This window comes from Cotesia glomerata, linkage group LG7 (genome assembly GCF_020080835.1).
Source record: "Cotesia glomerata isolate CgM1 linkage group LG7, MPM_Cglom_v2.3, whole genome shotgun sequence".
In the NCBI taxonomy this organism is placed as follows: Eukaryota; Metazoa; Arthropoda; class Insecta; order Hymenoptera; family Braconidae; genus Cotesia; species Cotesia glomerata.
The window spans coordinates 26,501,555-26,524,478 of NC_058164.1; the positions used below are offsets into that span (position 1 = coordinate 26,501,555).

The 22,924-nt window shown below is 27.4% G+C and overlaps 4 protein-coding genes across 16 annotated transcripts in view; 1 reads left to right on the plus strand and 3 right to left on the minus strand.

The window, feature by feature from the left end:
• Nucleotides 1-359, minus strand: part of LOC123269493 (protein daughterless) — a 62,412-nt gene extending 62,053 nt beyond the window's left edge. For 5 of the 12 annotated variants that reach the window (XM_044735223.1, XM_044735220.1, XR_006510436.1 and 2 more), the window contains exon 1: nucleotides 208-342. In XM_044735223.1, coding sequence (XP_044591158.1) covers nucleotides 208-289 — 82 coding nt within the window. In that variant the 5' untranslated portion in view covers nucleotides 290-342. Of the gene's footprint in view, nucleotides 1-207 lie in introns of all 12 variants that reach the window. The other 7 variants (XM_044735229.1, XM_044735228.1, XM_044735221.1 and 4 more) reach the window with 6 other exon arrangements.
• Nucleotides 360-2,507: 2,148 nt separating this feature from the next.
• LOC123269496 lies at nucleotides 2,508-4,827 on the minus strand. The gene is made up of 7 exons (XM_044735235.1): nucleotides 4,739-4,827; nucleotides 4,573-4,663; nucleotides 4,344-4,378; nucleotides 4,114-4,225; nucleotides 3,057-3,126; nucleotides 2,809-2,943; nucleotides 2,508-2,738 (listed from the first exon to the last, which is right to left on the minus strand). Exons 2-7 carry the CDS (start codon nucleotides 4,609-4,611, stop codon nucleotides 2,668-2,670), a joined length of 462 nt encoding a protein of 153 aa, XP_044591170.1. The 5' UTR covers nucleotides 4,612-4,663; nucleotides 4,739-4,827; the 3' UTR covers nucleotides 2,508-2,667.
• Nucleotides 4,828-6,806: 1,979 nt separating this feature from the next.
• On the plus strand, nucleotides 6,807-15,550 carry LOC123269492 (cyclin-T-like). Of its 2 annotated transcripts, XM_044735219.1 has the most exons (7): nucleotides 6,810-7,131; nucleotides 7,750-7,960; nucleotides 9,393-9,516; nucleotides 9,656-9,701; nucleotides 9,975-10,065; nucleotides 10,931-13,624; nucleotides 15,221-15,550. In XM_044735219.1, exons 1-7 carry the CDS (start codon nucleotides 6,986-6,988, stop codon nucleotides 15,284-15,286), a joined length of 3,378 nt encoding a protein of 1,125 aa, XP_044591154.1. In that variant the 5' UTR covers nucleotides 6,810-6,985; the 3' UTR covers nucleotides 15,287-15,550. The 2 variants fall into 2 exon arrangements, with proteins under 2 accessions (XP_044591153.1, XP_044591154.1); XM_044735218.1 differs by lacking the exon at nucleotides 15,221-15,550 and having other exon boundaries at nucleotides 6,807-7,131; nucleotides 10,931-14,209.
• Nucleotides 15,551-17,368: 1,818 nt separating this feature from the next.
• Nucleotides 17,369-19,231, minus strand: LOC123269500 (60S ribosomal protein L23). Its single transcript, XM_044735239.1, has 4 exons — nucleotides 19,114-19,231; nucleotides 18,653-18,736; nucleotides 18,367-18,495; nucleotides 17,369-17,619 (listed from the first exon to the last, which is right to left on the minus strand). The coding sequence occupies exons 1-4, from the start codon at nucleotides 19,124-19,126 to the stop codon at nucleotides 17,423-17,425; spliced, it is 423 nt and encodes a 140-aa protein (XP_044591174.1). The 5' UTR covers nucleotides 19,127-19,231; the 3' UTR covers nucleotides 17,369-17,422.
• Nucleotides 19,232-22,924: the final 3,693 nt, after the last annotated feature.

The window sequence follows — 22,924 nt, forward strand, 5'->3', positions numbered from 1 at the left end:
GAATAATTGTAAGAAAAAATTAAAAATAAAAATAAGCTGGAGCGAATCTTTAACGACAAAACGAAAACCGACTGGGATTAGCAAAGATTATTGTATTGCGAACTCACTCGAAGATTCGCCAGTGATTAATGAGTAACTGAGAGTAAATTGCAGGATGCAGTGAAGAAATAAATTATTAATTAGTGTGTTAATCAGTGGTTTACTTACCGGGTTGTTTGTTGGCTATTTTATTAAAACAATTTTGAAAAACCTCGTAGAGGTGCATCGGCTCGTCGTCGCTGGCAGCCATGTTTTTATGAACTGTCGGTTGTGGATATCTGTTGAGGGAACTGCCGTCTGCGGCGCCACTGTACGCCGACAATGAGATGAGATCTTTGTGGGTGTGTGTGTGTGTGTGTGTGTGTGGGAAGATGTGATGCTACTGGAGGGGAGGCCAGTAAATACTAGTGATCAGATCACAAGCTACTGAGATACTATACTCCCGTCACTTTATCCTCTGCCTGTATGTATTATATTTTATTTTCTATACTCTATTATTTTATGCTTTGATATAGTTTGTTTGAAGTTTTTTAAACAATTTTTTTATGATTTTAAATTTAACTGTCACTTTGCAATTTTTTATTTTTTTTAATAAAAAAAATTATGAAAATAAATTTAACAGATATTAAATAATTTTTAGAATTTTTTTTTAACAAATAAATTATGGCAAAAAAAATTGGCATGTAGAAATTTTAAAAAATAAAAAGTGCAATTTTTTTTTAATTATTTTTTGGAACTAATTTTTTTGTTAAAAAAAATTAAAAAATTCTATGACTGCTAATTTTACTGTCATAAATAAAGTTAGCCGACATCTAAAAATTTTAATAAATGATTACAAAAAAATTTTTCACTTGTTAAAAACTTCAAAAACTATCAGTGCAATTTTTTATAAATATTTTTTAATTGTAATTTAATAAATTAAGCAAAATAAAAAAATCAAAAATTTCGGCTAACTTTATTATTATGAAAAAATTGTATGAAAATTAATAAAAATTAATTTAGAAGATATTTGATGATTTTTTTTAACAAATAAATTATGGCAAAAAAAAATTGGCATGTGGAAATTTAAAAAAATAAAAAGTGCAATTTTTTAAAAATTATTTTTTGGAACAAATTTGTTTGTTAAAAAAAATTAAAAAATTCTATAATGACTGCTAACTTTACTGTCATAAATAAAGTTAGCCATCTAAAAATTTCAATGATTTTTTTTTTATTAATAAATGATTACAAAAATATAAAAAAAAATTTTTCACTTGTTAAAAAATTCAAAAACTATCAGTGCAATTTTTTATAAATATTTTTTAATTGTAATTTAATAAATTAAGTAAAATAAAAAAATCAAAAATGTCGGCTAATTTTATTATTATAAAAAATTTGTATAAAAATTAATAAAAATTAATTTAGAAGATTTTTAAGAATTTTTTTAAATAAATTATGGCAAAAAAAATTGACGTAAAAATAAAAAATGCAATTTTTTAAAATAATACTAAAGTTAGCCGACGATTGTAATTTTTTGATTTTTTTTTAATTAAATTAGAACAAAAAAATATTTTGAAAATTGCACTGACAATTTTTAAAGTTTTTTACAAGGGAAATTATTTTTCTTCTTTTTTTGTAATCATTTTTTCAATAAAAACAATTCTAAAACTTTTTAAATGTCGGCTGAATTTTCATCAATTTTTTTTTATGATTCTGAACTTTAACTATCATTGCAATTATTTTTTTTTTTAACAAAAAAAATTGATCTTTAGAAATTTGAAAAAATAAAAAATTCAATTTTTTTTAAAATGATTTTTTGGGACAAATTTTTTTGTTAAATAAAATTAAAAAATTGTTAAGTGACTGCTAATTTTAATTTCATCATATATTAAATAATTTAAAAAATTTTAAAACAAAAAAAATTATGATAAAAAAAATTGATATTTAGAAATTTTAAAAAATTGAAAATGCAATTTTTTAAAAATTATTTTTTGGAATAAATTTCTTATTGAATAAAATTAAAAAATTTTAGAGTGACTCCTAACTTTACTGTCATAAATTTGTTTAAAAAATTGAATTTTTATTTTATTTTAATTTTGACGTCAATTTTTTTTGGCCAAAATTTATTTATTAAATTTAATAAATATCTGCTAAATTAATTTTTATATTTTTTTTCACCGGTTAATTTTTTTTTATTAAAATTTTATAATTAAAAAAAAAATAATTTTTAGGAAATTTGAAGAATTCTAAATGCAACTTTTTAATTATTGTTATTGATTAAAAAAATAAATTTTTAAATGTCTGCTAATTTTTTAATAAAATTAATATTTAAAAATCTTTTTTTGACTAAAATATTAAACAAAATAAATATTTTTTAGTATTTATAAATTTTTAATTGTAAAAAAAATTACTTTAATAATTATTTATTAATTTATTACTTACAGTGAGTATATATTATTAAAATATATATATAAAAAAAAAATTGACAATTAAATATTTTGATACATAATTATTTTAAACTTTAACAGTATCGGTGATTGAATTCGTAGATATTTATAATAAAAATGTGCTATTAAAGTTAGTGCCGCTGATAAATATTTAAAAAATAGCAATTGTATTTATACATTAAGCATACTGAAAAAAGTCCTCCTAAATTCCAGCAAAGTCGTTGTTCTCAGGTACTGGGTACGAAATATCTTCATACTGTTGTCTTCCAAACTCTAAAAAAAATATAAATATATAAATTTAATTTTTATAAATAATTAATCGGATTTAGTCGTAAGAACGAACCTCCAGCTCCAGAAGGAAATAATGTAGCAAGAGTTCCGCCTCTTTGCTGGCCGATTTTCACCAGATACTTGGTCGAAAAGAGCCGGAAGATCAGATTAGCGATCATCAGGATCCCGCTGAATCTCTGGGACGCATCTACAAGATGACGATCAGACAGAAACTTCTGTAGGTCAGATGATTAAGTAACTATTTTCCTCTCACAGTTTTATACATGCATTTTACCAAGTATTTGTTTTTTATTTACTCACTGTCACCATTGAAGTAAATCGCTAGCATTATCACGTCGAATAATATTGCCAGGACATTTATAATCAGCGCCTTTAAATTTTTATTTGTTAATATTTAATTATAATAAAAATCAATCAATATTATTAAGAGAATAAGAAAAATTTTTTCTCCAGGATATTTAATTTATTATGATCAGTATTTAGGCTGCATTCAAAAATTCTTTATCTCTGGATACATAATTAAGGAAAGACGGCTGTATTTCGTGAACTATTGACATTTTTAAAGATATAAGCTCATCCCGACATTACACTCATCAAGACCTTTCATTTGAGTACCCACATCAATTTTTCATATATTTTATATATTTATATATATTATATATATGTATATATGAAAAATATATCAAAAATGCATGTGGGTACTCAAATGAAAGCTCTTAATAAGTGTAACATCAGGATGAGCTTATATCTTAAAAAATGTTAATAGTTAAGAAATGACCTTGTATCTTGTAAAATATTGACATTTTTAAAGATATAAGCTCATCCTGATGTTACACTCATCGAGACCTTTCATTTGAGTACCCACATCGATTTTTCATATATTTATATATATGTATGTATGAAAAATATATCAAAAATGCATGTGGGTACTCAAATGAAAGCTCTTGATGAGTGTAACATCAGGATGAGCTTATATCTTAAAAAATATCAATAGTTAAGAAAATACAGGGCATTTCAACAAATATCTTGTGAACTATTGACATTTTTAAAGATATAAGCCCATCCAAATGTTACACTCATAAAGACCTTTTTTTTGAGTACCCACTTCAATTTTTCATATATATCATATATTTATATATACTATATATATATGTATATATGAAAAATATATCAAAAATGCATGTGGGTACTCAAATGAAAGCTCTTGATAAAAGTAACATCGGGATGAGCTTATATCTTTAAAAACGTCAATATTTAAGAAAGTACAGTGCAATTTAACAAAAGTCATTATTTAATAAAGCAAAATTTGATTTGATAGTTTTTTTTAATTTTTAAAATTTTCAAAATTAATACTTACAAACTGTAAAGGTTCATCCGACTCAGTATTATGCGTAGCCCAAATTAAACATCCAAAAAATAATAAATTATAAAAAATTGCCGATTGCGGGCACCATCTTCCTTGCAGTCCCCTGAAAAATTATTATATTTATAAAAATTCTTAATTAATAATTTTAAAAATAATAATTCATTTGCATAAAATAAATAAACATGAATCATAATTCAAACAAGTGTATTAAAAAAAATTACCATGTTGTGAGGACAAAATGTATGACAAAGATGATCTGTAATCAAAATACAATTAATAGATAACAAATATGACTCATTAAATTTCCATACGCCCACTACAATAAATTGTAATATAATTTACATGATATCATCTTTCAAAAATAACTTACGCAATAAAAAAAAAACTCACGCTCGAATTTCTTTAATATTTTTTTTAACGATTGTCAATTGTCAATAATAATAACATTACCTTCAATGTAGAGTGAGAAATACTCGATAAATTCGGCATGATTTTTATAAAATATATTTATATGTATTCTTGTTCTCAGCTTTGTTTTATTCTACAACCAAATGTCAAAGTGATTATCTACGACTAAAAAATTTGCAATGAAAATATTGAGCTCTAATACAATTACCTTACTATTGACTGTGTTGGTCTACAACTACATTCACACTTCTTGAAACTTTGCAAAAATAAATAATAAAATTCTTAATAATTTACTAATTTTATTTAAAAATTTGTTTCGAATTAAAATTCTTAAAGTTTGATATTAAAAATAAAAATTTTTTAATTTTATGTCAGAATAAAATTTATATTTTATTTGCAAATCTCAAAATGGCGGGGTTCGAATTTTAGTAACATTTAAAACAGCTGACAATTTTTAAAAATAAAAATTAAATGATAAAAAAAAATTCTTTTAAAATAATTTATTTACTTAAATTTTATTAAAATAAATTAATTTTTATAGAAAATTAATTTTTAATTCTTAAAAAAATTTAAATAAATAAATTTTTTAATTTAATCAGCTGACACCAGTGGCGCTAGTGTACAATTTCATAAAACTGAACTCAACCTTATGTTAAATACTGTTAAACTGTCTTATTATAAAAATGTCTTTTCGGGTTAAATTAGTTTATTGTTATTGTCTTTGGGGGTAGGGTCTTTTCGGATTTCATAACCTTTCGGAAGGAGACACTTCTGTAAAATCAAAAATTCTTTTCGAATAATGTCTATTTTATGAATTATCTTATTTTAAAAATGTCTTGGCGGGTCAAATCAGTAAATCAGTTTACTGAATGTAATTGTCTTTGAGGATAGGGACTTTTTTGGTTTTATCATCATTCGGAAGATGTCACTTATATCGGATGGAATGTGGCGGAGGGAGGGACAAAATGCAGAAGGTATAAGGAACTTTTGAATTCTAAGGTTGGGGAACCTGCTGTACTAAAGATATGCGGTCCTGCCGCCTCGGTCGCGCTCCCAGCGGCCAGAAGTCAAATCAAACCTACCAAAGCGCCAGTCATCGGAGCGGGAAACCCTCTCACTCTCTCCAACAAACAATCCCGCACAGATTCAAATAATCCCGCCTTTTAGCACGCCATAGCTGTGGCGTAATTGTGCATTATTATTATTATTATTGATTGTGACCTGACTAGATATAAAAGAGACGCTAAGTAACTTGTGTAATAAATCCCATAATAAAATTGAGATGAAATGTATGTGAAACCAATTTATTCGTGATGTGATTGGTTGAAAATATTTATTCTCATTCTGATTGGTTGAAAATGAATATAATATACATAAACTACACATAAATATATCATGACCATAAATATGAAGCGCGCGCTTGCGCGCGCAAATTTGAATTCTAGTCCCATAATAAAATTCCCATAGTAAAATTGAGATGAAACGTATGTGAAACCAATTTATTCGTGTTGTGATTGGTCGAAAATAAATAATCTCATTCTGATTGGTTGAAAGTGAATAAAATATACATAAACGACACATAAATATATCATGACAAAAAATATGAGGCGCGCGCTTGCGCGCGCAAATTAAATTCTAGTATCATTAAATATTAATTAATCTTGCAAATATTATTATCATTATTAATATATAGTGTAGTATCCTGTAACAACTACAGGAAGGCACCCTGGATCCTGAGTCTGGCAGGAGAATTTCCCAACTCCCTAATGACTGGGAACCTTTTTAGAGGCCTGGCGGCCAGACAATATTGTCCTCAAATAAGGGTCAATAATCCGCCCAGACTGTCTTTCATAAATACTTAAAATGTAAAATATAGTACTTAAGGTATAATTTGTAATAAGTCTAATAAACCTTATAAGCCTACAACACTTGAGGAGTATCTCCAATACTAAACTTATAGCTATATATATTTTACTCTAATCCTATTACAATAGTATTTTATCTTTTTACGATACTTATTCTAATTACAACGGATGGGAAATTTCTAGAGAGTGACCAGACGACTAAAATATTAATGGGATTTTCCTTAGCGTGCTATAAACCATTTTATAGGTTTCTGAATTTCTCGCGCTATAACTTGTCATAATTTATTCTCACGTGGTAGCGCCTCCAGCGACCAGGTAAACCGTGATATAACATCACAGACATAACAAATATTAAAAAGTACTTGAAAAAAAACTCACCAGATGTCGCGTGGGTTCATCCGGCCAAAATGACAACAAAGATGTCAGTCTATATTTTCCCTTCTGTTGAAGTTTCTACGTAAAGTGATGGTGCACAAGCGCTTGTTTGCATGTACCACTGTTTTATATTAATAAATAAATAGTAATAAAATGTACAGAGGATTTTAAAGCTAAGTGACAGTTAATAAAACTATATTTGTGTAAATATATAAATGGCTACGGAGGAAAAATGGTACTTCACCAAGGAGCAATTAGCAAACACACCAAGTCGAAAATGTGGGATCGACGCAGATAAAGAATTGAGTTACAGACAGCAAGCTGCTAATTTCATCCAGGATATGGGCCAGAGGCTTGTTGTGTATCCTTTTTAATAACAACAAACCTTAATTATTAATTTAAGACACTAAACTCATCAAATTTTACCATTTTACTGATCAAGTATCTCAGCACCTCTCTTCACTCTTACCCCCGTCAGCCCATTACGCATTAATCACACTCTCAGCCCAACATTCACCGTTATTTCATCATAAATTGATAAGTATTAATTTTAAAGATTATTCCAAAGTATCACCTCGATTTTTAATCTCCTTTAGATTACTTATTTTATTTTATTCATTAATAAACAGCATTGCGACACGTAACTGAGGTCACGCGTAATATCCGCACCTCCATATTGGTTATTGTTTACGTTTAGTGGCGTTTTTCCGAAAGCAAACCCTGAAAATTTAATTAACAATGTCATGAAAAATTATAACATAATTTTTTAATTAAATTTTAAAAATAATTCAATGAAATTTGTGTTATTTTTTTGGTGAAAAATCGGGTCATGCTCTTGGTGTAGTTTGACAGGTGTACCAACAATCTAAAACGAGGAAAAAAATTTTTATCATGCTTTTATTTATTTATTTTAATTTTGTTGATTTTTACTTTTGATATTTTCCTTAACTGTAATTTTTTATCTCTGGTGGATTTACAGTACTCAGCTATGTATAAATACGGCGATAGTTTATATGCATAGGTTCTATGTGTTTCACTCACTGTCACAATTTCATAGAAATTCAATTGCATCCGCTGCACTTTTTTTGGCAGCTAAGGTTGAAGAACAACCAAGGAAGTTGGAACATGTTATTAAAGTTGCGCATATGTGCTTACACAGGGATAATAGTCCTCTTGATGTTAGATCTGAGGTATTTTTAATTATTTTTTTATCCTTGAAATTACCAATTATTTAAATAATGTCTTTTATTTAATTGCACTGTATTTTGTTAACTATTGACGTTTTTAAAGATATAAGCTCATCCTGATGGTACACTCATCAAGAGCTTTCATTTGAGTACCCACATGCATTTTTTATATATTTTTCATATATACATATATATATAATATATATTTTAAAGATATAAGCTCATCTTGATGTTATACTCATCAAGAGCTTTCATTTGAGTACCCACATACATTTTTGATATATTTTTCATATATAAAAATATATAATATATATAAATACATGAAATATATGAAAAATTGATGTGGGTACTCAAATAAAAGGTCTTAATGAGTGTAATATCAGGATGAGCTTATATCTTGAAAAATGTCAATAGATCACAAGATAAAAAGTCATTTCTTAATTTTGTATCTTATTTATTATCAAATTGCATTGTACTTTCTTAAATATTGACGTTTTTGAAGTTATTAGCTCATCCCGAAATTATACTACTCATCAAGAGCTTCCATTTGAGTACCCACATGCATTTTTGATATATTTTTTATATATACATATACATAATATATATAAATATATGAAAAATTTATGTGGGTACTCAAATAAAAGGTCTTGATGAGTGTAACATAAAAATGAGTTTATATCTTTAAAAATGTCAATAGTTCACAAGATAAAAGGTCATTACTTAATTATGTATCTTATTTATTATTAAATTGCACTGTACTTTCTAAAATATTGATATTATTAAAGATATAAACTCATTCTGATGTTACACTTATCAAGAGCTTCCTTTTGAGTACCCACATGCTTTTTTGATATATTTTTCATATATACATATATATATTATTGAAATATATGAAAAATGGATGTGAGTACTCAAATAATAGCTCTCAATAAATGTAACATCAGGATGAGCTTATATCTTAAAAAATGTCAATAGTTTACAAGATAAAAGGCCATTTCTTAATTATGTATCTTTTTATCATTAAATTGCACTGTACTTTCTTAAATATTGATATTTTTAAAGATATAAGCTCATCTTCATGTTACACTCATCAAAAGCTTTCATTTGAGTACCCACATGCATTTTTGATATATTTTTCAGATATACATATATATAATATATATATAAATATATAAAATATATGAAAAATTGATGTGGGTACTCAAATGAAAGGTCTTGATGAGTGTAACATCAGGATGAGCTTATATCTTAAAAAATGTCAATAGTTAGCGAGATACAACACCATTTCTTAAAAACCCATTTTATCATATAAATACTCTGGCCACAAAATTTTTCTTATTCTTTTAATAATATAGATTTTATTATTTTAAAAATTCTAAACTTTTAATCATTTTATTTTTGTTAAATTTTTAATATTAATAATTATTTTTTACAGGCATATCAAAGTGAAGCACATGATTTAGTATTCAATGAAAATGTTTTACTTCAAACACTGGGTTTTGATGTTGCCATTGATCATCCTCACACTCATGTTGTAAGATGTTGTCATTTAGTGAAAGGTAAATTTAAAATTTAAAATTACTTATAAAAATAATTAATTTTTCTTATAATTAATAGAAACAATAAATTATTTTATTGTAGATTAACTTCATAACTTAATTTAAAGATAAAAAAATTAACAATTGTTTGTACTTACAGCGAGCAAGGACTTAGCCCAGACTTCATACTTCATGGCATCGAACAGGTTGATAGATTATCAAAATTATACTTCCTTCTATCTTCTAATTTCAATTTACACGGCTTTTATATTCCCAGTTATTTTTCCAAAGTTATTAAAGTCTAATTTCTCCAAATATTACGCAAGTTTAATTTTAAAATCAAGAAAAATAAAAAAAGATCTAATTCCTTTTGGATGAAATTTATAAATAGACCGATGACTTTTTCTATAAAAATGAATTTAAAAAAAAAGTTTAAAATTTCTTTTAAACTCGATATTAATTTCATTAAACTTCAATAGCTTGCATCTCACCACGATGTGTCTTCAGTACAAGCCAACTGTCGTCGCTTGCTTCTGCATTCATTTAGCGTGTAAATGGTCTAATTGGGAGGTAAATATTTTTTTAATAATTATTAAGTAACTATTAGCAACCTTGCAGTCACTATGTGACTGCTGTTACTTGTGAACTATTAATAAATAATTAATTTTGTTAAATTGCACTGTACTTTTTTAAATATTGACATTTTTAAGAATATAAGCTCATCCCGGTGTTACTCTCACAAAGAGCTTTCATTTGAGTACCCACATGCATTTTCATATATTTTTAATATATATAATATATATAAATATATGAAATATATGAAAAATTGATGTGGGTACTCAAATGAAAGCTCTCGATGAGTGTAATGTCAAAGTGAGCTTATATCTTAAAAAATATCAATCGTTCACAAGATACAAGATAATTTCTTAATTATTGACATTTTTTAAAATATAAACTCATTTCGATGTTACACTCATCGAGACCTTTCATTTGAGTACCCACATGACATATTTTATATATATACATATATATAATATATATAAATATATAAAATATATGAAAAATTGATGTGGGTACTCAAATGAAAGCTCTCGATGAATATAACATCAGAATGAGCTTATATCTTAAAAAATGTCAATAGTTCAGAAGATATTTGTTAAAATGCCCTGTACTTTCTTAAATATTGACATTTTTATTGATATAAGCTAATTTTGATACTACACTTATCAAGAGCTTTCATTTGAGTACCCACATGCATTTTCATATATTTTTCATACATACATATATATAAATATATAAAATATATGAAAAAATGATGTGGGTACTCAAATGAAAGCTCTCGGCGAGTGTAACATCAGGATGAGCTTATATCTTTCAAAATCTCAATAGTTCCCAAGATACGTTCATTTCTAACCAAAAAAATTCCTTTTAACAGATTCCTCAAAGTAACGAAGGAAAAAGTTGGTTCTGGTACGTGGACCGAAGCGTAACCTCCGAACTCCTGGCTCAATTAACCGCAGAATTCCTTCACATCTTCGACAAATGCCCTTCGAGACTAAAAAAGAAGATAATGAGCATCTCAGAGCGTCAGAGCCCGAGCATGCACCACCCAAGCTTACCTAACTCACCATTCGACGTGGAACCGCGGCGAGTAGCCGCGGTAGACGACGGCGGTCCATCGTTCCAGTCCGCGCGTCCTTACCCCGCCGAGGAGGACAAGAAGAAGCCACCAAGCCAGCCTTCATCTCGGCCTCCAACAGACTACCGCGAGTACCGCGACAAGAAAGAACGCGAGCGTCTGGAGCGTGAGAAAATGAGTCAGAACTCCGGAAACTTGCCTCAAGACTCCAAGCACCACCACTCCCACCACCACAAGCCGTCCGTGCCCGGTCCTCTGTTAAACACCCCCTCTTCTGCTTCATCAACCTTAACCATGTCTGGAGCAAGCTCCGGGACTCCTATGTCAAAGCACATGGTGGTTCCTCAAAAAGGGGCAGCAGTTCATCATAATAATCATCATCACCACCATCACAGCCGCCCGGATTTAAAGCTCCAGCAGAAGCATTCCAACTCGACCGGCCCCCGGGACCCAAACCGCGACAGCTCAAGACAGCGGATCCCCCGGGACTACCAACAACAACAACAACAACAACAACAACAACAACAACAACAACAACAACAACAACCTCCTAATTATTCTCAACATCAATTAACTACTAATAATCACGTAGCTGCCCCTAAAGATGGCAATTCTGCCCCTGATATAATCGACCCAGCCATCCCGGATATTAGCCACGCTGTTGACAAACCCAGCAATAATCACCACTCTAGTTCAACTCGTCCAGTTCCGTTCGACAAACGTAGCTACGACCCGCGAAATAAATTGATTGACCATCGGAAGGAGGAGCAGAAAAATTCCCAGTATCCTAATCCGCCAAAGTATCCCGAGCATATTCGCTCAAATGACCGGCTTAGTAGGAAGCTGCCCGAATTAGAGCAGCGCAGCGAGGAGGTCAGGAAGCTCATTGAGAAGCCGCTGCCCATTCCTAAACCTCGGGCGGAGATTCAGAAGGAAGAGTACATTGCTAACATGCTTAAGCAGTCGCATAATCCTAATAAATATAATCAAGATAAATTAGTTCATAATTCTAGAATTTTTCCACATGATTTATCCAAGAGTCAGAATATTGTTAAGTCTCATCATCAGGGGCAGCATCAGCAGCAGCTGATGCAGCAGCATCAGCAGCATCAGATGTCTCAGATTTTTAAAGATAAAAATGGAATTCAGAATCCTAATTTAGGAGTTATTGATGAGAAAATTGATAAGCGAAAGCATGATGAACTCACTCAAGTACCTTTAATTAAACATAAATCATTATTTAGTCCAGATAAAATTACACCTGATACTTTACAGCGTAAAAGTAGACAAAAAACACCGCCTGTGTCGATTAAATCGATTAAACAGGAGGAAGATTTAAATACTCAATTGTTTTCAATGTCTCCGGAATTATCCTTGAATATTAAAAAAGAAAATCAAGAACAGAAGATTAAGTCTGAAGATAATTTAGATAAAAAACGACTGCCCATTTTGGGCAGCAATGATTTAAAAGAGGGTCTTAAACTCCCGACATTTGAAGCAGAGCTTATGTTTAACGGATTGGACATAAAGCCGTTTAAAACAGAAAGCGACTTGAGCCCTATGAAGTCTGCCCAAGGGATCAGCGCGCTGCTCCAAGAACCTTTAGCTCCTATGCCTTCGTTATTGCAAACTCTGTCTTCAGACGAGGGGATTTTCTCCCAGAGCGGGCCCGTAGAGTCCAGCCAGAATTTTCAGGAATTACCTGCAGTTACTGCAAGTGTTCCTACTGGGCAGAAATCTCTGGGCAGCACTCAGCCAAATATTAGTCAAGTTTCTGAGGAACCTTTTGTGTCGACTGTTGACATCAGCGCGTTCGCTTCAGCCCCGGTTATTTCTTCAGTGCCAATAGTTACGCAGCCTGCTACCCAGGAAGCTGCAGGGGCAGCTAAAAAGCAGGAGAGCCATCATAAGAGCGAGAAGAAGAAGAAGAAGGAGAAGCACAAGCATAAGGATAAAGATAAGGATAAAAGTAAAGATAAACACAAGCATAAACATAAAGATAAAGACAAGCATCGGGATAAGGATAAAGATAAGGATGGGAAGGATAAAAAGGATGGGGCAGAGAAGAGGGACAAGCATGAGGACGCTGTCACTGCTGCCCCTATTAAAATTACTATTCCTAAGGACAAGCTTAACCTTGTGGACACGCCAGATAGTAAAAAGAAGAGCCCAAGTGCTGGGATTAAGATTAAGATTCCCAAGGAGAGGCTCAAGAATAAAGAGCTGCCCGCTGCTGGCCATCAAGGACCGCTCAAGATCAAGATTAGGACTAATGCGGCTTCTGGGCAGCCCGAGGGGTACAATATTGATAATCGCAAGCGCGAAAGAGAAGAGAGTGGCGGCCAGCCTCCGGCTAAAAAGTTACAGTATGGCCAGGGCGGGCAGACCGGACAGGGTGGGCAGACAAATACTGGGCAGACTGGGCAGCCAAATCAGGGGCAGCGAGGCTCTGATCGCCAGAACGGACGCCATTATACGAGCAATAATAAGGTACGTGGAGACGGCAATTGCATTGGTCAACAACTGGGTCGTTATCCACACTCGCGTATTACTGAGCATGGTTTTAGTAAATTTGTTGAGCAGCCTATCTATCAAAATCCATATTTTTTTACTAATTTTCCCCCACCGATTTTCAACGGACAATACTTCGATCCTAATTTTTATTTTCAGTATTCCCAGTTTAATCTCTATTCTCAGGGTAATTTTTCTGATAACTTTGAACCTCTGGGGATTGACACCTCCGTGCCACCGCCGAATTTTGGGGATAAGGGACTTTTACCACCGCTGCCTGACCATCCTCCGGAACCGTTGCCTCCTCCGCCCCCTCCAGAGAACCCGGAATAATTTTTTTTGTATATAATTCTTTAGTGGTTGATTTTTTAATGATTTATTAGATGTTTTTTGGGGGATTTATCAGAGTATTATATTAAATCAAATTTTTTAAAATATGACACTGAAGTTAAAAGATGTTCTTTGAATTTTAGGGCAGTTGAATTGTTAAATAAAATCTACATGTTAAAATTGCAGGGAATTTTTAGAAGCATTTTATTGTTATTGATTTAATTTTAAAATTGACGGATAACTTCAGTATTATAAAATATTAGTGTTAAATTGATATTGAAATCTGAGAGTTTAAAAGTTGTTTTTAAAATAATTGTAATTTTTTCAAATGATTTCAATGTCAAAAAATTTATTATTATAATGTTATTTTTGATCTTGCCAATTTTGTGCATGGTTTTTAACTTCTTGCATAATTTGTATTTGTTAAAATTTTTTTTTCATTTTATTTATTTAGTTTTAAAATGGCTGTTAGTATTTTAAAGCACAGTAATTTTTTTTTCTATTTTTTAAAGTAAAAAATTTGACTTTTTTTATCAAAAAATTTTACTTTTTTTATCAAAAACAAAAATTTTACTTTTTTATTAGTTGAAAAAAAAATTTTTTTGTCAAAAAATTTTACTTTTTTTTATTAAAAAATTTTACTTTTTTTTTTATAAAAAAAAAATTTTTTTATCAAAAAATTTTATTATTTTTTAATTAAAAAATTTTTACTGTGTTTTAAAATGTAAAAAAAAAATCAAAAAATTAAAAAAAAAATAGACAAAATAATAACTAAGGTCTTAAAAAATTTTATTATTTAAATAATAATATTTGTAAGATAAAAAAAAAATAAATAGATTATTATGTTTATAAAAAATATTTAAAAAATCAAAGAATGAGTGTGAATGTAAAAAATTTATTCAAATAATCAAAAGTTTATATTTAATAAAAAATCATAATAATTTGTATTTTGATTTTTGTAAAATAAAATAAATTAAAACGTGTCCTGTTAATAAAATTAAATTGTTTTTTTTAAATTGTACATACGACACGTTTTAATAATTTATTTTTTAAACTTAAAAGTTTATAAATAAAAAATAAAATATTTAATGAATATACCTTAGTATTTATTTTGTCTACTTTTTGTCACATCATCTTCATTTAATTCACATTCATTACTAACATAATTTAAAATAAAAAATTGTTTGAATTCTTTTGAAAAAAAAAAATAGATTTATAAAATATTTTTATATTTTAATGTTGCAGGAAAAACATTCTACTAAAGACACGAAGACTTCAACCAGTAAATTAATATCGCAACATCAAACGTAGTGATGAAAAATCAAGATTTAATTATTGAGTTTAAAAATTAAATTGCGATTAATTAATTAGGATATATTTTTTAAAAAATTCTAAAATATATTAATACTGTTAATAATTGTAAGAGTGATTTTGAATGAATGCGATTGTGTGTAATTAGCAAAGTTCAACTTTAATAATTAATTTATATAATTAGGAATAATTATATGTTATTGCAATGTTAGTTTGCGACAAAAATATTTAACAAAAAAAAAATTATAAAATTCATTTAATAAAAATTACACATGTAATTTTATTAAAAAAAAATTAGAAGAAATAATAGAAGTAAGAAAATGTTAATAATTATTATTTAAATACTTAATAAGTAGATTAAGAAATTTATTTTTATTGTTTTAAATAATTACTTGAAAAACTCGAAAAAAAAATTATTAAAATCATTGAAAAAAATTTATCTTTTTTTTAAATTAAACTCTTTAGAATAAGTAGCAAAAGGATAATTAAAAAATAATTCAGAGGCTTAAAAATATTTTCAGTTAAATTTATGTAACAAGTAATTTTTTTTTTTTATTTTTTAAATAAAAAAAATGGATGTAAAAAAATGACTTGATTAATTTAATTTAAGTTGAACAATTATTATTTATTTATTCATTTTTTTACATTGTAAATAATTTAGGGATTCTTTTTTTAATTTAAAAAAAAAATAAATAATTCTCATAATAATTTATGATAAATTTACTCATACTTAATTTTTAATATAAGAGTTAACATTATAATAATTAATTAAGGGTAATTGAATGTATATATATTTTATATGCCAAAAAAATATATGAATAAATTGTAATTCTATCAAATTGTTTTAATTATTATTATTTTTACTTACATGTATTGTTGTTTGTATGTAAAGCTCTTCAAATTGATAAAAAAGAATAATTAAATAAATTTTTTTTGGAGCCTAAGGATTAAAACACTTTAATTAAAATAACAGCCGACATTCTTTTAAACGTTAGTTTCAATTTTTAAAATAGTATGAAGTGAAGTTAGCTAACAGCTGTCAAATTTTTGTAAGACTGAAGTCAGCTAAGAACTGTCAGTTTTTATGACACTGAAGTATAATAATAAATTTAGCCGTCGTTTTTAATTTTTTGATATTTTTTTATTGAAAAAATTAAAAAAAAATACTTTTTAAAAATTACACTTCCAGTTTTTCAAGTTTTTTACAAATGACAATTTTTTTTTCTTTTTTTTAAATAATTTTTTCAATAAAAAAAAATTCTAAAAATTTTTAGATGTCGGCTAATTTAATATTCATCACTGAAGTTCAGACATTAAAAAATTCTTTTCAATTTTTTAGTAATAAAATTATGATAAAAAAAATTTAATTAAAAAATTTGACATGTGAAAATTAAAAAAAATTACAAGTAAAAATTTTCAGAAGCATTTTTTTATTATAATTGATTTGTTATAAAAATTTTTAAAATTGACAGCTGACGGCTAACTTCAGTATTAATAATAATAAAGTTAGCCGACATTTTTAATTTTTTGATTTTGCTTCATTTATTAAATAAAAACTAAAAAATATTTTTTTTAAATTGCACTTACAGTTTTTAAAGTTTTTTACAAGTGAAAATTTTTTTTTTATTTTTTCAATAAAAAAAATTTCTAAAAATTTTTAAATGTCGACTCACTTAATTTTCATTCAGTATTATCAGTTTTTTAAATTTTACTAATCGATTTAAATAAAAAAAATTCTTTTTTATTTTTTCCACTTGCAATTTTTTAATAATAATTATATTTGTGAAAAATTATAAAAAAATTTTAATGTTATTATTTTTTAATACTATAAATACTGTTGAAATATTAATTTTCTTTCATGCAAAATTAAAATATCTTAAATTGTGGCTACATCATAGATTTAGAGGTTAAGGCTAATAGATTTTTATCATAATAGACTAACCACGTGGATTATAAAATTAGAAGCAAACAAATATTCTTTTGCAAAGTAAAAAAAAACTTTTAATATTTACTAAAATTATCTAGTAATTTGCTGATTAATTAATTTGTCCGAAAAACAATAAAAATAATAAAACTTGTAAGTATTTTTAAAGAATTTTATTTTTGAGAAATGAAGCAAAACAGATTTAAAATAAATTAAGCGATGCTGCTCGCATTGGAAGCGATACGAGGCCATAAATCAGCACACTCCTTTGCAACAGGACCCGTAATAGCAGATCCTTTCATTTCTCCTTTGTTATTTACGATGACACCGGCGTTGTCTTCGAAGTAGAGGAAAGTACCATCCTTCCTGCGGAAAGGTTTTCGCTGGCGAATGACTACCGCGGGCATTACTGAAAAATAATATTAATTTAAAGTATAGTTAAAATATTAATTTTAGTTAAAATTTTTTTTTTTTAATGTCTCCAAGTCAGCTGAACCTCAAACAATTTATCCCTACACGGAAAGAACAAGATGACACTGGATATCATTCCAGATTATACTGAGTGAAAAAAAATTTCAGATAGTAGCCAGTATAATCCAGATTACAATGAGTATAATCCAGATATCACTGAGTATAATCTTATTATCCCAGATTATACTCAGTGATATCTGTGGTGAAAAAAATTTCAGATAGTAGCTAGTATAATCCAGATTACAATGAGTATAATCCAGATATCACACAGTATAATCTGGATTTTTTTTTAGCTATCTGAAATTTTTTTCCACCACAGATATCACTGAGTATAATCTTATTATCCCAGATTATACTCAGTGATATCTGTGGTGAAAAAAAATTTCAGATAGTAGCTAGTATAATCCAGATTACAATGAGTATAATCCAGATAGTAGCCAGTATAATCCAGATTACAATGAGTATAATCCAGATAACACACAGTATAATCTGGATTTTTTTTAGCTATCTTAAATTTTTTTTCACCACAGATATCACTGAGTATAATCTAGGATAATATCCAATGTCATCTTGTTTTTTCCGTGTAGATGCTAAATAAAATAATTTTACTAACTGTCTGAGGTTCACTGGTAGCTTAATTAATTTTTAAATTTAATGCAAAATAATAAATTAAATAATGACTTACCCTTCTTACGAAGCTCAGGCTTTCCTTTCTTTACAGTAGCGACGATCATGTCACCAGACCCTGCGGCTGGGAGACGATTCAATCGTCCTTTAATTCCCTGGACAGCGATGACATAGAGATTTTTGGCTCCTATAAATAAATAATTTTTTAATACAATAAATTATTTAAATTTTAAGACAGCTAATTTAATTTTCATAAAAAAAAAAGATAAAGTTTAAATATTAAAATATGTTTGATATTTTCAGTGACATGTTAGGTATTAAAAATTGTTTAATTAATTACTTACCAGTATTGTCCGCACAGTTAATAACGGCTCCAACTGGGAGACCAAGAGATATCCTGAATTTCGCTCCCGCAGAACCTCCACGACCTGTAATTAATTACAATAATTAATTAATCTTTGTTTTTTTAAACTTAACCTTATAATTTTTATCAACACGTTTTCGCGGGTTAAATTTTTTGAAAAGTTTAAATTATTATCAAAATTTTATAAAAAAAAAAGATTATTTTAATTATTTAATAATTTTTTTTTTTAAGAAAAAAAATTAATTTATCACTCCCACTAACAGTTCACACATCAAAACTTAAAATCCAATTAAATAAAAAACTAAACAATATAAGTGAAAAATTTTAGTTGAAAAATAAAACTGAGTAATTAAATTTTGAATATTTAAATTGTTATTGTTTATGATTTGTTTAAAAATACCCGATTCAAAGCGATTTATTTTTTACTTAAAAATTACACACCTCGTTTCGACATCTTGGATAGTAAAAGAAAGAATCAGGTTAGCTTTCTGATGACCAGAATTTACTCGTGTGTGTTTATGCATGTGCACCCGGGAACTACATTCACCAGATGGCGGCTAGAGTCCCGCCATTGTTGTTTCTTCTTTGGAATTCAAGATGGCGCTAGTGACGGTTTCTTGTTCAGTTGATTTGTGAGTAAAAAATGTTTCAAACAGTTTTTTCAGGAATTATTATATTAATTGTTAATTAATTTAATTAATAATTGATTATTTAATTACTTGTTTTATTATAATAGGTATTTTACAATTAAATTAGTGTTTATCTTTGAGTGAAAGACTTTGTTGGTGCATGACACTAAATTTGACAGGTAAGAAAAATTTTTTTATAATTTTATAACAATAAAATTAATTTTAATAAAAAAATTCAAGTGAAAATTAAAATGAAAATTAATTGAGCAGATACTCAATAATTTTTAAAATTTTATCAACAATTATAGCAAAAAAAATTGATAAGTAGAAATTTTAAAAATTTTTAAATACAATTTTTAAAAAATAATTTTTTGGTACAAATTTATTTATTAAAAAAAATTAAAAAATGGTCAACAGCTAACTTTAATGTTATAGAATTAAAAAAAAACATTTTTTTATTGTAATTTATGTGATATCTAAATTACCAGGTACTTGACAATTTTTTTTTTTAAATAAACTGTCTAGAAAGTTATTTTTAAAAAATTGCATTTAGAATTTTTTAGTTTCTAAAAATTGAATTTTTAAAATTAATTTTTTTTTGTTCTAATTTATTTATTAAAATTAATTTTTTATAATTAAAGTTTTATAAATTAATTATTAAAATTTATTTATTAAAAAAAAATTATATTTATAATTTTTTAGTTTTTAAAATTGTTTTTTTTTGCTATAGCTTATTTATTGAAATTATTTTTTAGAATTAATGATTTATAAATTAATTGTTATAATTTATTAATTGAAAAAAAATTATATTGATAATTTTTTAAAGTTGTTAAAATTAATTTTTTTTTGCTCTAATTTATTTATTAAAATTATTTTTAAATTAATTGTTATAATGTATTTATTTAAAAAAAATTATATTTATAATTTTTTAGAGTTTTTAAAATCAATTTTTCTTGCTCTAATTTCTTTAAAAAAAAAAAAAATCATCAAATTTTAAATTAAAAAGAAGAATTATTAAATAAATCAATATTAAATTTAAAATGAAATAAAAAATCAATTACGCTTATTAACATCAACATGTTGCATAATAGAGACAGTAGGATCAAACCCAGAAGCTTCAACAATCATTTGATTAATACCAATCCAAATAGACATCCTCCTTGCGTTGTCATAGGCGCAATTCTTTTCCTTTCCTGTATGTAAGTTACAAGTATTCTTAATAACTTCATTCTTATCGAACCAGCCTAAGTTCTCCAGGATAGCAATTTCCTTCCGGTCGCCAATTAATTCGGTCAAAACAACTTTAGCTTTCGCAGAAGTTACATAAATTCCAGTAACATGTCTTAGATCATCAACAATGGCTGGTATCATCGCATTGAACGGCGTAGTGCCCTTGTCCCAAGGGATTCCGTGGTGCTTAGAATGCGCTTCGTAGGTCCGTTGGTACTCTGAGGGCAATCTTGACCACTCGTAAGGTGGCTTGAAGGAATAATGCGAGGTTACTGTAGTATTATTCTTATCAGGAGCGATAGACCACAGTCCGAATTCTTTCAGTGCGAAGGTTTCGTTCGGTAGATGGTAGGCAATAAAATCAATTACAACTATCATATTTATTATCACCCTTTAAATAGTTATAATCTTCTTCTAATATAATTAGAAATAAAAAATTAATTCTTTTGCTTCTAATATAAATTATGAGGAAATTTATTTTTTTTTTGCAAGAAAAATTCATCAAATCAATTTTTAAATTTCGTAAATGCAAAAATGCTCTATCTGTAGATACATAATTAAGAAATGACCTTGTATCACGTGAACTCTTGACATTTTTAAAGATATAAGCTCATTTTGATGTTATACTCATCAAGACCTATCATTTGAGTACCCACATCAAATTTTCTTATATTTTATATATTTATATATATTATATATATGAAAAATATATATAAATGCATGTGGGTACTCAAATTAAAGCTCTTGATGAGTGTAACATCGAAATGAGCTTATATCTTTAAAAATATCAATAGTTAAGAAACTACAGTGCATTTTAACAAATATCTTGTGAAATATTGACATTATTTAAAATATAAGCTCACCCCGACATTACACTCATAGAGACCTTTCATTTGAGTACCCATATCAATTTTTCATATAATTCATACATTTATATATATTATATATATGTATATATGACAAATATATCAAAAATGCATGTGGGTACTCAAATGAAAGCTCTTGATGAGTGTAACATCGAAATGAGCTTATATCTTTAAAAATATCAATAGTTAAGAAAATACAGTGCATTTTAACAAATATCTTGTGAAATATTGACATTATTTAAAATATAAGCTCACCCCGAAATTACACTCATAGAGACCTTTCATTTGAGTACCCATATCAATTTTTCATATAATTCATACATTTATATATATTATATATATGTATATATGACAAATATATCAAAAATGCATGTGGGTACTCAAATGAAAGCTCTTGATGAGTGTAACATCGAAATGAGCTTATATCTTTAAAAATATCAATAGTTAAGAAAATACAGTGCATTTTAACAAATATCTTGTGAAATATTGACATTATTTAAAATATAAGCTCACCCCGAAATTACACTCATAGAGACCTTTCATTTGAGTACCCACATCAATTTTTCATATATTTATATATATTATATACATGTATATATATATATATAAAATATATCAAAAATGCATGTGGGTACTCAAATGAAAGCTCTTGATAAATGTAACATCAGGATGAGCTTATATCTTTAAAAACATCAATATTTATGAAAGTACAGTGCAATTTAACAAAAGCCATTATTTAATAAAGCAAAATGTTATTCATTTATAGTCCACAAGTAATTGCCGTCACGTAGTGACTGCAAAATTGCTAGTTACCATTAATCCTATGGTTTAATATTTTCATATGTTAGTACCGTTAATTATCAATGTTTCAAATTGTATTGCGAACACTGTATCAAATGTATACGTGTAAACATGTATTGTTGATAGTCCTAAAAGAGTTTAGAACTCCAAGATTAAATTTTTTATGTATTTAGGTTGAGTTATTATAGTTATAAAGATCAATTAAAGTTTCTCTCAAAAAAACATCATTATTCAATAATTTATATTAAATAAATTAAATCAAAAAATATTTTTAAATCAATAAAATACTAAAATATTCAATGTACCAGCTGAGCATATTTTTAGCGTTAACAACCACGCAGTTGCTGTCCTGAGTGTCATGATAATTGCAAGCATTGCGTTTCGGAATAATTTCAATGTAACCCAGCTCAGACAAGCTCGTTATTTTAGTTAAAGATAAATTTACATTGCATAAATTTAAAATAAAATTTTTAATGCTTTCATCTCTGACAATAACGCAGGAGCTGATTTTTAAATAATCATTGATGATTGCTACCATTTGTTCTTGATCGACATTCCCTGCCGGCCAAGGAATATTTATGAGCGCGTCTTTGGAGTACTCATCAGGTGGTTCTTGTGCTACTGGTAGGACAATATTGTGCTCGAGGAGTGAAATTTGTCGATTAAATGGGTTTAATTCATAAATAGCGTACTCTTTAGCAGCAAAATTATTTGATGACTTATATA